The following is a 16,685-nucleotide window of genomic DNA, read 5'->3' on the forward strand; positions in this document are numbered from 1 at the left end:
CTTTGCACATATCTTATTTATCAAAAGATGTAACATAAACAAATATATAAGAAAAACAAGTTAGAAAACTACCCTTTGTAAAGAGAAAAATCATACTAAACTAATCCAAAAATGATCTTACAAATGAAGTTTTTCTGAATCTTTGAATAATCACAACCTGTAACTTTGACAAAATTATCATTCTACAGTAAATAAAAATCACAAAACTTGTCCCTCCAACTATCTAATATTTGAACAAAAATATAAACAGGAGAGGAAAATAGTTCAGGATATGAATGAAATGCTTCCCAGGATTCCCATTGTGAAACGACATATTGTAAACGGGGTTTTTTTTTTTTAAGTTAACTTTTAAAGTTGTAATAAAACATTTCTTAAAAAAACCAAACTGCTCCGCCAATCCTTTTGTGGAAGGCTGAGATCTGATTTTGAAAATGCTTTTTGTGAATAATTTTGCTCCACTTTGTGTTTTGAATAGGCTGTGTGTATTCTGCTCCTAAACATCTGGTTGGATGCCAGAGAGGAAAGTGTGCACCGTGTTTTAACAAGCAGACTTCCTCTGTTTCTCAAAGCCTTCAAATATTTAGTTTCAGAATGAATACACTGTAAGCCAAAAAATTACCACCCATTGGACTGCTCTGTCGCTGCTACTGTAAAGACACACCATAAAGACAAGAAAAAGCAGACACAGTTGGCGGTGGTGGATGAGAGGAAGCAGTGAGTGAGTGAGAAAGGCAACCGAGAAAAGGGGGGTAGCCACTAAGCTCAGAATAGCCTATTAGGAATTACCTTATCCCTTCCTCTCCTAGTCTATAACCCTCCCCCTCAAAAAAGGCATTATTACTTATTATTACTTATTGCTTATAAAAAGCTATAAGCTTTCAGAGGCAGACTGAATTTTAGAGGTCACTAAATAATTTTATGGATGAGAAAACCCAAGGCCCAGAAATATCAACTGGCATGCCCTGTGGGTGAGCTGTGAGCAGCAGGACCAGGACCAGAGCCCCGTTTCCTGATCGTCAGTTCAACACTTCCCATTAGACTCGGCTCCCTGCCCTGCTAAGCATAATATACCATTTGGCATCTAATGGCTAAATTCTTCTTAAAATATGTCCAAAGTACGCCTATCATAGCCAGGAAAGTCACAATACCCTTCTTAAATCGTACCCAGGGGCACATGCTTTTTCCAAGTACAGACGAACGAGAATATTGCTTCCGCCTCCTAAGGATTAGGATTCGCAATACAGCAGAAGAATAATCAAAAGAGCTCATAAGAACTTGGAGCTGCCCTTTGTATTTTGTCTTGATGGAAATCAGTTTGAAATAGACACCCCCTTTTCTTCAATCCCCCCTCCCAAGACAAACAGTCCCAAGACTAAACAGCAATATTCCATAAAAAGACTAGATCTAGCCAGTGTTATTATCTGTCTGACATTTGGGTTATTCTTGTGAGTAACTCGTAAAGTAACGTGGGTGTCTGTGATTATTTGAGTACACATGGCAAACCATAATTGGTCAAAAAATAATAAAAAATTTTTTTTCTGTGACAAAAATACTGTATTGCATGACAACATGGCACTATGACAGCTTTCAGTAGACCGCAGTACCTTCTCCATTTACGAAAAAGTAAAAAACAAAAATTTACAAAGACGCAAAAAGCTTCTGTTGCAGTCGGTCACTACCAGTTCATATTTAAATTAATTTACTGTTGTTGAGTGCTGGCCATAATCCACTAGTATCTCTTCCCCCAGATCCATCAATTTATCAATTTATAATTCAGTCTCGTGATATAAAGCTGAAACGTGGCAAAGGATGCCAGCCTGTATCCCTTTTTCTACAACCAAAGCACAGGTTTTTGACAATTTTTATAAAGTTTTTTTTTAAAAGAGGCTGGTTACTTATAAAGTGAAATTCTAAATTTCATCACCACCTTCCAAATTGTGCATTCGTCAAATTTAATGCCCATTCTGTTTAGCAAGGAGCTGATAAAATTTGCAGCTGAGCAGTTGCAAGTTGTGCATTGGGGGTCTCAGTCTAAAGCCTATGCCCTTCTGTCCTCCTCTATAGATCCCCATCACCACATGGCTGGGGAAAAGCTAAGCAGTAAGGGGAAATATCCTAGTTGCCATCTCTCTAAGAAACCAAAAGTCAGGTTAGCAATTATTCCGAAAGTAATTCAACAGACCTAGTGAAAGAAGCTTATTTGTACTCGTAGACAGAAACACGTTCGGGCAGGCAGTGTGAACGCAAGGGTGTCTAAGTGCTACAATCTCATAAAACTCTGTTCGGGAAGGACAGTCAGGGACCGTGGAGGAACTCACCCACTCGGAAGTTCGTGGCCGTCAGGGTGTCGGCAGCATGGCCATTCTCACTAATGAGAGTGGTGGTGTTCCCCTTCTCGCAGCTGTTCTGACAGCTGCCCTTGGTGCAGGTCACTTTACAGATGCTCGGAGTAAAGACCACCTTGATGCGGCCAGTGTGGTTACTCACTAGGAGCGGAGGCAGGGAGAAAAAGAACAACAAACACATCAGCTTAGTATCCATGAACTTGCCTTGGAAAGCTTAAAAAAAAAATGAGGGGAAAAAAAAAAAGAAAAGAAAAGAACGGAGCAGCAAGAGGGGGAAAGAGAGAGCCCACAACCCGACAGGTTTAAGGAAGAGGGAAGCCTTCAGTGTTCGCTGCTCTGTATCCAGTGGTGTCTCTGAAACAGGAGTAGGGAGCTTAGCAAACAGAACTCTGGGATGCACTCCAAAACCACATTTGAAGTCGAGTCACTGGAGTGGGATTACTAACCACAATGCTGCACTTTATTCATGGGCAGACAAAGAGCAATACCGAGGGCACGAGAGATTAAAGAGCCAACCCTGACAGGCAGATGTAATGCAAAGAGGTTGGCCACGCACCTAGTGGTGAATAAACTCTTGTATCCTCAACTTGCATACTTTCCCTGTTTCTCCACTTATTAAGTCACTTTTTGCAGTCCGACCCCTGGAAATGTTTTAGGCATGCGGCATGTCTGAAAACATCTGTCTCAAATCTCCTGGCACTCTCAGCTGAAGTGATCAAATCCTGTGACGCAGCTGCGGGAGCCCATTGCTTTTTCACAACTCTGGGGTGTTATTTCTCCCTGTGAATTTATGCAACATATATTTTGTTTTCCTGTGAACAGAACCCATCTAAGAAAAAGTTAGGACAGGTCTGAGGGAATGGAAGGTTGCCTCTGGTAAAATACCATCCTTCAGCTCTCAAAACTGTTATTCACAACGTACCTGAAGCAGGTATTGCTTTCTTTCACAAGGTTCCTCTCTTCGACACCAAATGCTATAACCTGACCATAGCATTTGGTAGCATAGCATCCCAAAATAGGCACTCAACTAAAACTACATTCTGGCTTGTCATCTTGGCTCAACCCTGGTGTGACTTTGGACATGTCATTTCCCTTTTCTCCAAAAAATGAAGGAATTAATCAGATCTGACATTTTTTAGCCAGCTCTGATGTTCAAAGTCACTATCAGAAATCAGCAAGCTATTGGTCTAGGGGGCCAAACTGAGTCCACTGTCTATTTTTGTAAATAAAGTTTTATTGGAACACGGTCACGCTCATTCATTTCTGTATTACTGTCTATGGCTGCTTCTGTACTACAGGAGCACAGCAGCATCACAAGACACTGAATGACCTCACCCAGACCTGCCCTTCACACTCAGGTCCCAATCTAAGCCCCAGAAGGCTGCAATACAAAAGCCCTGTTTCAACTTCCATGTTTGTGATATGCCCCCAGCATAGGTCTTCCTCTTTCCTGGGACCTAAGCAGAAAGCAAAGATGTCGGCATGAGGCTTTAGGTCTGGTGACAAATAGCACCCTTCCTGCTGCCACTCTGTTCAATAGTGGCCCAAGGGGAGACTGGCTCCAGGCCAACCTTTCCATCGCCATCTCTGCCCACCAGAAAAGTTTCTCCCTCTGGGTACTCCTCTGGTTTGGCCAGTATTTCATTTTCAGAAAACCATCCAAGATCCCTCTAGAGACCCACAACCAATTAAACTGTGGTTACAATCTGAGCCTGGAAACAAAACTTGAACCAAAGAAGCCATTAGAATTTCAAGATTGGACTCAGAACTTTTCGGGCACAAACATCTTGTATCCACTGTGCATGTTCTATGTACCAAGTGATCATCAACCTTTATTTGAATCTCTCTCATGACAGGGAGTTCATTACCCACTAAACCACATTCTTGGGTACAGGGGCTCCTAGCAAGTGTGATTCTTCCTCGAGCTGAAAGACTTTCTCACAGTAAGTAACATTGCACCCATTCATTCTAATGTAGTTCCTCACCGTCTCACAAGCTAACACCTCTTCCACATGACAGCCCTTCAAATAGTCAAAGACAACTGCCACATAATCAAAGAAGGCTAAAGTCAGAGGGAGTTGAAGCCATTGGCTGGGCTGGCACTCTTAAAATGGTTCCTCCAGAGGAAAGAGTCCGTCCATTCTTTTCTGCTAATTTTCCAAAAAACTTTCTCCTTCCCCTGTGATTATAACTCTGGGGATCAAGAAGGGTTATCTGAAGTGGGGAAACAGATATTCTAGAGGTCAAACAGACTTAAGCACCTTGCAAAATGGCCCCCAACAGGAACATCTTCCAAGGCTTTAACTCACAGGTCAGCAAACCTTTTCTAGAAAGGGCCAAATAATAAATATTTTAGCACTTCAGGCCAAAAGGACACTGTTGCAACTATTCAATTCTGCTTTGGTGACTGGAGAGCAGCCTGTTAAAAGCAATATGCAAATGAATGGGTGTGGCTGAGTTCTAAGAAGCCTTTATTTAAAGAAACACAGTTTGCTGCCCACTGCTTTTAATGCTTATATGACATTTCAAATTATCTATAATTATTACCCTAGAAATTTTTGAATGCAATAAAATACTGTTCCCAAAACCAGGCAAATTTTACTAGTTCAATTTTTTTTTTTTTTTACAGTAGCACAAACAAATCAGCATAGGCTCTGTGTTGTCAGACCATGATTAATAAACATCTTGAGGATGCTCTGTGTATACAAGTGTGTGAAGCCCAAGGGGGTGGGAGGAAGATGACATCTTCCCACTTCAAAAGAACATAAACTTCTACTTCTTCTGGCCTTGGCACAACAATGAAACTAGAAGTCGTCTGCCAACAATTTTGTCTTCTCTGGCATTGACTCGTAGCACCAGCAGCTGCCATACAGATGCCCTGTCACCTAAACTATGCCCACTTGGGGAAACTGAGACATCCAAAGAAAGCAGGCTCTGAACCAGGATTCCAGTTTCACCTCTCAGCTACTGTAGTCACTTTATAGGCACTTAAGATTCTTGGAGCTATTGTTTTTAAAAACTTGTATTTCTTTGCCAAAAGAATATCATTTTGGCATGGAATGGTCTGCATTTTCAAAGAGCAGAGACAGTTTCATATGACTTAATCCTGATTTTTACAATCTTCACATCTTCTTGGAAGCGGAAGGCATTGCGTTTTACAAGCATTCTGCTATAAAGCAATCTAATTCTAATTCTAAGACAGACACCTGTATTTCTGGCAGATCCTCTTGTCTCTTCATGAAGCATTTAACTCTTCATAATTAGCTTTAGGTTCCCATGGCAAACTTTTCACAATCAGTAGTGAAGGACAATAAAATTAACGATTGTCATTTAGATCTCTAACTGGATCTCTGTAATTATTGAATAGATTAGAAAATACATTCTCCCATTCCCATTTCTTTAAAATCATTTCCTCCTAACTAGGGCTTGGTGTAAAGAATTTAAGTTTTATTTAAGTGCACAAAACTAAGGCTCACTGCTCTGAGCTTCAAATTCCTCACATGACAAGCTGAAAACAATACTAGTCATTTTTTAAGAGTCTAACAGGAATTTACTAAAGTCTCCTCCAGAGGCCATGGAAGAATGAGGAAGAGGATATTCCTTGAATGCTTTGTATAAGCCGACACTCAAGGACCTCTGGTGTCTTGCATATAGAAACCAATACACAAGGAATAAGTGAGGTGATCTGAAGGTGTCCATGGGTCAAGGGTGATTGCCAAACCCCACAGAGATCAGGGGACTCACAGGTTGCTAGAGGTCATACTAGTCTAAGGCCCTGCTTCACCAGTGAGGAGACAACCCCAGGAGTAACCAATGGTACAAGGCCCTTGCTAGGGGCCCCACCTGGCTGATTAGAAATTACAAATCTGAGGAGCAAAAGTTAGGCCAGCCAGGAATTAACGGGGAAAACCAATGGGCAGCTTTCATGCTTGGTCTCTCTGAAAGAAAAAAAAAATGTAATTTTTAGATTCTTGTAGGTAAATCAGCCCCAGAAATCTTAAGCAAGCACTTTAAAACCTTGGGTTTTAGAGACCTTGGCTAGAAACATAGATTGCCTGGAGCCATGTAGCACCTCCAAGGGGGCCTCCTAGTCCATCAGTCAGAGACACTCAAGAGTCAACATCCTGTCTGCAGCTTCTGCCAGGCCCTGTGTGAATTTATACCTCCAAGAAGAGGCACTGGCACCTGGCTTAAAACAAACCACAGATATGCAGAGTGAATGGCAAACGGGATGGCAGTAAAGTTGATACCTTCCCAAGATATTTTTAAATTTTTTTTTTTCATTTTTGCTGCACAATCGTTAATGAAAGAAAAATCCAAAAATGTGAAAATTGTTCTTGACAAATAGAATTCAGTCGAGAAAAGTGTACAGTTGCCATCTCTCAGTCATTAGACCAAGATGTGACCAGAGCGAAGGCAGCCAACGACATAAATTTAATAAGTTCAAGACTCACATCAGATGTCATGAACCAATACAGCCTCCTCCAGAACGCTGTGACAGCACATTAGCATTCATCCAACTTAAACAGCAGGGACCAACAGACACGGGCCATGTCCTCCGGGAAGAGGCAGCCTCTCTGTGGCGAAGAGCCACCACCCTGCCCATTAGCAGGGGCCAGTGTAAAGAGACCTCCAAGCTGATTCAGCACAGGTCACACGTTCTGGGTGTGAGGGGAAACTGAGCTAATAGCTCAAGCTCCCACTTGTAGTCCATCATTTGCCTCAAGGCCAAGAATTCTTTGAGAGACAAATCATAATAGTTTTAAACAGTGCTTAGAATAACAAGACTTTATTGTTCAGCTCTCAAGACTTGCTTAACTCCTCTCGGACTATCACAAGAATGTTCACAGAGTCCCCCGAGCTCCTCAGGAAAAGTAGTATGTAAATAAAAATAAATATCAGATCTACGGCTGCCCCAGTCTGGAAAACCCTTCTAGAGGGAACCTCAGAAGAGATCTCCAGGACTGTTGCCGGCAGCGATATAAATCCAGGTGAAAGACAGCTCAGCTTGCTCTCCCGTAACAGTCACTAGAGGGAACTTAATGTCACTACTTGTCTCTCTCTCACACATACATACACAATTTTCTTTCACTGGTACACATTTAAGGAGATAGTCTTATATAGACAGGCAAAGACAAGACTATATTAAATCTAACTTAAGAATACATTTCTGGCTCTATTCTAAATTTCTTAAGGAAGTGTTTATTGCTCATCAAAAGCAATTATCAAATGTGCGCAGTGCTTTAAAATGCAAATATAGCCCCCAAAATATCTCTGAGATGTGCAACAGCTACCTAATCTCACACTCTCAAGCATGACCTCACCTGTTGCTTCACTGGGAAAACAGAAGCTACAAGACACACCCATCTGTTGACCTGTCCTGCAGTGGGTCTGCCTTCCTCCTGATGAAGGACCTGGGCCTACTGAGGGACACCCTCCTCTACCAGGCACTACACTCCTTCTGCTTGTGCCTGCTCAGAGACTTCTCCAGTCGTTCCTGTTAGCATGCAGACGTCCTGGACAGCTTCCATCTTTAAAGAATACCCCGTTCCAGTCTACTGCACAGAATGCTCCACCTCTCTGTTCTCACGGCAACACTCCTCAAAGAAGCTATCTTTACTAGCTGTCTCCACCACCACCACCCCTCCCAGTCTGTCCAGAACCAGCTGCAGCCAGGGTTTCTCTGCCCCACTTTACTAGAGCGGCCCTTAGGAAGGTCAGCAAGGTCTCCAGGTCTCCAAATCCAATGGCAAACTTTCTGGTTCTCTCTTTTTTCAAGATTTCAGCTTATTCAACATAGCAAAACATTCTGCTTTGTGTCACACATTCTTCTCCCAGCTTCTAGGTTACCCTACTCTCTTGTGGCTCTTTCACACCTCCTTGTAAGAGAGAGCCTTGAACTCTTTGTAGCCTTCTCTTTTCTAAACTGGCTTTCTTGATGATATCGTCCTCTCCTATCTCATGATTCCAACACCACTCGTAGACATCTGTATAGTAAATGTATAACTCTAACCTGGACCACTCTCTACCTTATATATATGTCTGTCCCTACATGTACTGGAGGATCTATAAATAGGTATGTGCATATATGTGTGTACCTGTATACCATATATACATACACACATACGCACATGTCACATGCTTATGGGACTTTGTGAGGTAGATATCTAATGGTCACCTCAAACAAAACATATGCAAATGAAGCTGTGACTCATTCCTGTACCCAAGTCCAAATGTGTTCCTCTTCAAGTCTTCCCCAAGTCTTTTCTTGCCCCCCTCACCACCTTTTTTTCATCATCTTGCAATCAGTACAACAGCAAATCCCATCGGCTCTTTTCCAAAAGACGACAATTTCTCAGCAGCTCCATAGCAAATGCCTTGGTGCAATGCACCATCTTTTTTTTTTTTTTTTTTTTTTTTAGTTGTATATGGACACAATATCTTTATTTATTTTTATGTGGTGCTGAGGATCAAACCCAGTGCCTCATCCATGCAAGGCAAGTGCTTTACCACTGAGCCACAGCCCACACCGTCTTCTTTTATCTGGATTATTTCAACAGTCTGCTACCTGGACTCCCTGCCTCCACCTATGCCCTCCTAGAGCTTCTCCTCCATACGGCACTCATGTATGTCCGTCAGATCATAGCCCTTCTCCTTCCCATGGCTTAGCATCTCAGCCAAGATAGAGGAATCCAAAGGCCTCAAGACAATCTTTGGGGCTTCCCACCAACTGGCCCCTGTGACCTCCAAGACCTCATCTCCAACAGCCCTCCCAGCCCTCCACTCTGGCTTCCCTGCTACTCCCGAAACATATGCACATTCCTGCCTCAAGCCTTGTTGTTCCCTCTGCTAGAATATTCTTCTCCAAACACACAAAGCTTCCTCCCAGGCCTCCTTCAAATTCTCGGAAATGTCACATTATTCGGGAAGCCTTTCCTTGCCAACCAAGTTAAACTGCAACACCTCCCCACGTTCCCGACCCTTACCCTGCCTTAGGTTTCTTGTTTATGTAATTTTTATTATTATCATAAAAACATAAATTTGATGAGGACAAGCATCTCACAGTAAAGAATTCAAAGAATAATAATGAAGGGAATGAATATACTTCACCGACAGAAAACTAAATAAATACTAACATTTATCTATAGGGTAACTGGTAATACAGTTAAAAGAAAAGAACTCTCTTGGGGGCTGGGATTGTGGCTCAGTGGTAGAGCGCTCACCTAGCACCGGCAGGACCTGGGTTCGATCCTCAGCACCACATAAAAATAAAGGCACTGTGTTGTGTCCATCTACAACTAAAAAATAAATATTTTTTTAAAAAAAAGAAAGAAAAGAACTCTCCTATGAAAGCTTTAGCTTCAAAACACATTTGTGCCAGACATGGCGGCACAAGCCTGTAATCCCAGCCACTCAGGAGGCTGAGACAGGAGGATCACAACTTTGAGGAGAGCCTTAGTAACTTAGTGAGATTCTCAGTGACTTAAACCCTGACTCAAAATAAAAAGGACTGGGGATGTAGCTCAGTGGCAAAGCACCCTTGGGTTCGATCCCCAGTACAAAAATGAGTGTGGTGTGTGTGTGTGGATCTCTCTGTGTTAAAGAGAAATATAGAAATATTTAAATCACTAACATCTCAGATCAAGGAAAAGCACAAAGAATTAGGACTTGGAAACCCCTCAATCATTACAAAACATATTTTTCCCTGAATCATTAAAAAATTACCCAAAAAAATAGCCAATGATGCTTTTAAAAAGTAAAACAGTTTTTATATTAAATGAGCCAAAGAGAATAATGGAATAAACAACAGGAAATAGCAATTTCTCAAGCATTTTTTCAAAAGAAAAATAATTACTTACTACCAAAATTTCACAACATATTATGCAAAAATCATACTGACACATGATGGGAATTTCCTTTAATTTATAGATAAAATCCCATGCTAATATTTAAGGTGTTTAATTTTCAACATATTTCTGATTTGCTAAGTATTCATTCCTTTTGTTAGATGAAGAGCAACTACAAAATTCAGCACACCACTGCCCCAGATGCAGAAACTCTTAATGAAATTGTCACTGAGCTATAAAATTCATCCCAAAAGAGAAACACACTTTGGCTCCCAGTTCAGTCACAGGACAAACTAGAGGTACAGTAATAAAGATGGAAGATTCTATCTACATTTCCACTTATCTCAGGAGTCAGGTCAAATTTCCTATTTGAATCGTTTATTCTTTATTTTACCTTGACTGGAGATTTAAGGACTATGGTGTTCACCTGGAATTTTCTCACCATCAATCCTATCCTGCCAGCCAGATTCAACCACCCCCAGTTGGACTTTAGAAAGTGCATCTTGAGACTTTGGCTTTGTTTTCATCTTTCCTTTTTCTCCTTGGGGTTTAAATACCAATCTCTTCTCTATAAATATATGAAAAGGTCCTATTTTTAATCCCTGGCATGAAATCCAATATTTCTGAAGGCACAATCTATTTTATAGTCAAAAGACTAACTTTTACCCAACAAAGAGTTTGCTCACCCAGCAGGATCTGACCCAGTGTTTGGGAAAAGAAAATACAGTTGGTCATAAAGTAGAGAACTAGCAAAACAAAACCTAATGGCTTTTTGACATTTCTATTCTCTGACCTTTTTTTGTAAAATACTTTTCTTTAACCTCATAGACTCTGAAGGGATTCGCCAGTCCAGGCAGACTTGTATGCTTTCAGGACAAGAAATGTTCAGGGTTCAGGACGGGCTCTGGACTGTTTTCCAGGGACAGAGGTGACAGCACTTGCTTGCTGATCTTTTGCTGCTGTCCCCCACTAACTAGAGGCAAGGATGGGGCACATACCTTGGCCCTGATGTGTGACTCCACAAGTTCTGTCGTGTCCTTCCAACAGAACCTTTAAAACTGGCTAGAATACATATGAAAACCCCTCCTCTGCTCCCAATCCTGAAAAGCAGGGCACCTCTCAGTGTGTCCCACTCAGAACAGACAATGGCATTTAAAATTCTATGATTTAAGAGTGGAAGAAACACATTCTCCAAAAGTTCATGCAAAGAAGAAGGAAAGACAGTGAGTTTCATGTCCCCATCTTCTCAATTCGGGATTGAGAATGTAACCCACAGCCATGTTCTGAAATCCTGATTAGCTTGGGAACCATGCATAGGGATAGTTCGATGAGTCTGCCCTGGAATTTTTGGAGGGAGGTGAGACCCTCACTGGTTATTTTTTTGTTTGCTTTGAGTTTTTGTTGCCTGCAGGAAAGAATTGGAATCCCCTAGAGGATTTCCTCCCAAGGGGGAAAGCCATTGAAAAGAGACTTCATTTCATATGCAAAAAAACAGTTTTCTAGGCCCCGCCCCCATCAAGACCCTGTGGCCGACCTTGTGGCAGCATAGTTCTGGGTCCCACCTGATGTCCTTGGGGGTAGAGGAAGTGTGCATTTAATCGACAAGATGATCTCACTGCTGTCCAGAAGCAGAAAGAGGGGCAGAGCAGTCACCACTCACCTGTCTTCCGTCCCTATCACTCACACACTCTGGCTGTTCTGCAGGGAGTCCCTACAGAAATAGTGGGTTAGATGTGCTTCACGTGACTCACATTCTCTGTCCCTTAATTTGGGAATGGAATTAGGTTTTATTTATCCCCACATTTGTTGTTATTCAAAGGGCAAGTCAATGAGGCATTTGCTATCAGTCTATCACTCATCATTTCCATAAATAGCATCTGGGTTGTATGTTAGAGGGGCAAGTTTGACTAAAGAGGCAGCTACTAGGTTGGTTACCAAGCAACGAATCTGATGGCTTATTCACAAGCTTAAGGGGCTATTCATCCCAACGACCCCAGATTATTCCCATCATAGATAATTAGGATTCTACATAATCTATATACTTATATCTAGCCCCAGCCTGGACTCATCTCTGGCCAAACCCACATGTACTCAGGACATTAGTCAGGCTAAAGTGTCCCACGGCCCTCACTCACGCACCTCTTTTCTTCACAGGCAGTTCCCTCCCTCCAATAGTCCCCTCAGCCCTATTTCCCCACCATCCATCCTTTTGACTCAACTAAACTGCTCCCTCCGGCCTCAACCACCTTGGGTGCAGCCAACAGCTACAACCTCCCTTCTCTCCCCACTCCACACATACTTGCATCTGTGTGTTTTTCTATTTTCTCCACCTTCCTCTAGCTTCATGTAAGCCAAAGAAAATAGTTTGTATTCTTATCTTCCTTTTCTATCTATAACAAATATCCCATCTGGTGATTTTCCCTCTTTAGGAATGGAAAAGAGTATACAGGAAGAGGAGTGTAACATGGGAAGAGAATGAAGGGGCTAGGAATGATGATCAGTGATCAAAAGTGACAGAAACCCAGGCTAGGAACAGATGGGAAGACAGACAATGCAAAGGGCAGAAGAATGATTTTTTTAACTCCAACCACTATTTCCTGGAAGCCACAAAACTGTAAAGGAGTTGAACACCCTCAGGCTTCTATGGCCTGCATTAAGCAGGTTTGGAAATGTCCCTCTAACACCAAAAGCAGACACAAGGAAAGACACTGACTTACTATACTGTACAAAAATTAAATTCTACTTAAAAGAAAAAAAAAATGTCAAAAGACAGGACGGAGAAGGAAACGAAAAAAGAAAAAAAAAATGTCAAAAGACAGGACGGAGAAGGAAACGAAAACCTCTTGGGCCTGAACAGGCATTCTGAGTCACTGCAGCTGCCAGGCCAGAAGTAGATGCCTGATACCTTGGTGTGCCTCTAGGGGATTCCAATTCTTTCGTGCAGGCAACAAAAACTCAAAGCAAACAAAAAAATAAAGTTTTCATTTTAATGCATTTTATTTTAAGAAGCAATGAGGAAGCTGAAGATATGAACATTATTGCAACTGCCAAAACAACTCTTGTTTGATGAATTCAACTGAAAAAAAAAATCTGTTGAAGCAATTAGTTACATAGAAAACTGGCATTTTACAATCTCTGAATTTAGAACTATAGCATCAGGGAATCCAAGCTTACAAAAAACCAATGCTGTTATTTGCCTTTTTTTGTTGTTGTTGTTTTCTCCCCCTCGATATAAACTTTTCTCCCTGGCTCAGCTTTTAAATGACTCCATCAAATGGCCCCAACTACTCCCTTCAAGGGATTACTGCCAAATTCAATAGATCTCATCATTAGGAAAAATTTCTCTATTCTCAAAGTCATCATATATCTAGCTCTGCTTCAATATCATGTGATAAATAAGATTTAAAATTTTTAGTTGCCAATAAAAAATAAATTACTGATGTATAATTACACACTGTTAAATTCTCCAGCTGTCAGCTAATTCTTTTCAGGTTACTCATTTTCGACTTCCTTTCTTGTTTTTGACTCTCACCAAGATAATCTCTCCCCTGTTGAATACTGTGATGATTTTGAAATATATCCACACACAAAAAAATTCCTTGATGTTTCTTTCTTCAAGAGGTGAAGTCTAAAGAATAAAATAAAATGGAAGTGATGGTTGCAACTTCAGAGATCAAAAGAGGTGCTACAGCTGCTGTCTTGGTCTCTTTCCGTTGGATCACCCATGCTGTGAGAACTCTCCAGCAGCCCATGGAGAGGCCCTGTCAATGGCTGTGTGAGGGTGTCATCATGAAAGCCATCTACAGCCCAAGTCAAGCCTTGAGATGATTATAGTTCCTACTGATGTTCTGATTGAAACTTCATGAAAGAACCTGAGCCAGGCACAATCAGCTAAGGCACCTCAAGGTACTTCAGAATTCCTTACCCATAGAAACTGAGTTCTAATGCCTGATGCTTTAAACCACTAAGGTTTGGGGCAATTTGTTACCTAACATAACATGAACATATACACAAGTTCTCCTCTTCTTCTCTGCTTTTGTTTTTGCCAAGATTTTGAGAACAGAGATGCAGAGATTATGGACCTTATGCTGGCATGATGATAGAGCCGTCTGCAAGAAGCATCTACATGCTGGGTGCCTACTTAAGCTACAGAGCTCAAACACACACCACGATCATGTCAGCTACAATTTCCTTGTTTTTGCAGACAAGGAAACCACAGAGATGTACATCAGAATTTTGGCCAAGGTCATTTTGTTAGGTAGAGCTGAGATTTCAAGACAATGCCTTGTTCTTTCCTCACTACCCCAATGCTTTTCCTATATTCCTATAGAAATTATGACACTAAGCATTTGGGGAGGTTGGAATGGGGGTGGGGAAAGCAAATACAGATTGAGCACCTTCTACGTCATGACGAGTTTTATGTCATGACAAGTTTTATGTCATGACAAGTACTATGTCAAGACAAGTTTTGTTGAGCTTAACAAAAAGCAGTACTCAAAATGGCTTATATCCTTCATCTCTCTGCATTCTCACAATAGTTCCAAGGAATAAGTGGTAAAACTTGCAATAAAATTGACCAAATTATGCTACGTGCATGTATGAATATGTCCAAGGAATGCCACTATTTTGTATGGTTATAATGTACCAATTTTTTTAAAAAAATTTATTTGACAAAGAAACTGGTAATCATAAGCTAAGGGATGGGATAAAGTAAAATCACTCATAAGTTCCACCCTGCAAAACATCTTGAAACCTTGGGAGGAAAAAGATAGACACAGAATAATGCCAGCCAAGCCTATACCTCACAAGATTATGGCAGGAACCATATGAAATAATTTGTATGGACATCATTTATAAACTATAATCTACTATGCAAATGCAAAAGGGTATCATTACATGTGGTCAGTTCTTAATGCAGCAACTGAAGGAAAAGCTCAAACCAGCGGTGACACTCACCCGTGATATATTATATATTATATAAAACAAAACCTACAAATACTTCTAAATATAGAAAAAATTTTCATCTCAAGATGTTTGTTTCCATGATCAAAACTATTACTAAAGACTATAGAATGAAGCATGATTCTATTGAGTAATTTGGTTGCTACATAATTTCTGCACATAGCTACACTGCAAAGGTTTCAAAATGGATTTCAACCAGTAGCAGAAACCTCCTGATTAGAAAGATTTATTTTACATTTAAATAATTTTTGTTAAGCTCAACATAACTTCTCAGTAGCTCTGTATTCAGATACTTTTTAAAACACATTATTGTCTTGAAAGTCTCACATATAATGAAATTGATGAATTGTAAAAATAGAAGCAAATATTAACTTTGTTCTCACCTAAAAGTAACTTACACAAAGACCTAAACTGGCACTTTTTGGGCCATTTTTAATTCAGATTTTTGTTTCCTAACTTATATGAATAATATATAGGGCACATTTTAAACAGTCAAATAATACAGTAATACAGCCATATGCCCCGAAGTGACATTTCAGTCAACAATGAACCATATAAATGATGGTGATCTCATTAAAATGGAGCTGAAAAATCCACTCTCCTAGTTACTGTGTAATGTCATGGCTCAATGCACTGCTTGCCTGTTTGTGACAATGCTGGTATACACACACTTATGTGTCACATGAAAGTGATACAAAGCATAGCAAATTCGATCATTCTCAGTACATAATACTTAATAATGGAATAAATGACTATGTTACTGATTTATGTATTTACTATACTTGTTATTTAGTGCATTCCTACTAATAAAAAAAAAAGAAGCTTGCTGTAAAGTATGCTATGTTCTACCTGCAGCAGCCTTGTACCTCTTGGTTTCCCATATTTCTTGGCTGCATCAAGAGGTCATGTCAAGTGACTGACATTTACCCTCTAGGTTTGTGCACTCCATGATGTTTGCCTAGTGATGAGATCACCCAATAGTGCATTTCTCAGAATATATTCCTACCATTAAGTGATGTAGGAGAGTATTATAATGACATGTTGGATTAATGCATACAAAGTACTTAATACAGTGGTTGGCACACAGAAAGAGCTAAACAGATAAGAGATTCTATCCAAATTTCCTAGCTACCTAATCTTTGGTGATCAAGATTACAATTTACAACACCTCCAACAAGTTTTGGGGGTTTTCTCAAGGTATATTAAGGTGTGGTTTGGAAACTGGGATCTCTGACAAGAAACATTATGAATCATTTTCTCCATTAACAGTCTTTGAAAATATCCTTCAAAGAGGCATCTAATTTCGCTATATTTCTAGTTCAAGTCATGGCAGAGCATGCCTGATGGGTATTTACACATATGCCACATGTGGTTGCCAGAAAATCCACACCAATAAAGATGAATGAATAGGAGGTATGATAGGATTTCAGAAGTTTTATTTAAAAAGTTCCCCAAACCAACTTCACTAAGAAATTGAAACTGGGCATTCTCCATTCCATGTAAGCAAGAATTCCTGAGCCCCAACTGGAAA

At 40.5% G+C, this 16,685-nt stretch overlaps 1 protein-coding gene across 7 annotated transcripts in view; it reads right to left on the reverse strand.

Annotated features, from left to right (window-relative positions):
* Positions 1-16,685, reverse strand: part of Ltbp1 (latent transforming growth factor beta binding protein 1) — a 386,831-nt gene that overhangs the window by 223,885 nt on the left and 146,261 nt on the right. For 4 of the 7 annotated variants that reach the window (XM_078029398.1, XM_078029399.1, XM_078029400.1 and 1 more), the window contains exon 5: positions 2,319-2,486. The exons of 1 other annotated variant lie outside the window; for it this stretch is intronic. In XM_078029398.1, the coding sequence (XP_077885524.1) occupies positions 2,319-2,486 (168 nt within the window). Of the gene's footprint in view, positions 1-2,318; positions 2,776-16,685 lie in introns of those variants that run through there. 2 more of the 7 variants (XM_078029402.1, XM_078029403.1) reach the window with 2 other exon arrangements.

The sequence above is a fragment of the Ictidomys tridecemlineatus genome, chromosome 12, assembly GCF_052094955.1.
Source record: "Ictidomys tridecemlineatus isolate mIctTri1 chromosome 12, mIctTri1.hap1, whole genome shotgun sequence".
Lineage (NCBI taxonomy): Eukaryota > Metazoa > Chordata > Mammalia > Rodentia > Sciuridae > Ictidomys > Ictidomys tridecemlineatus.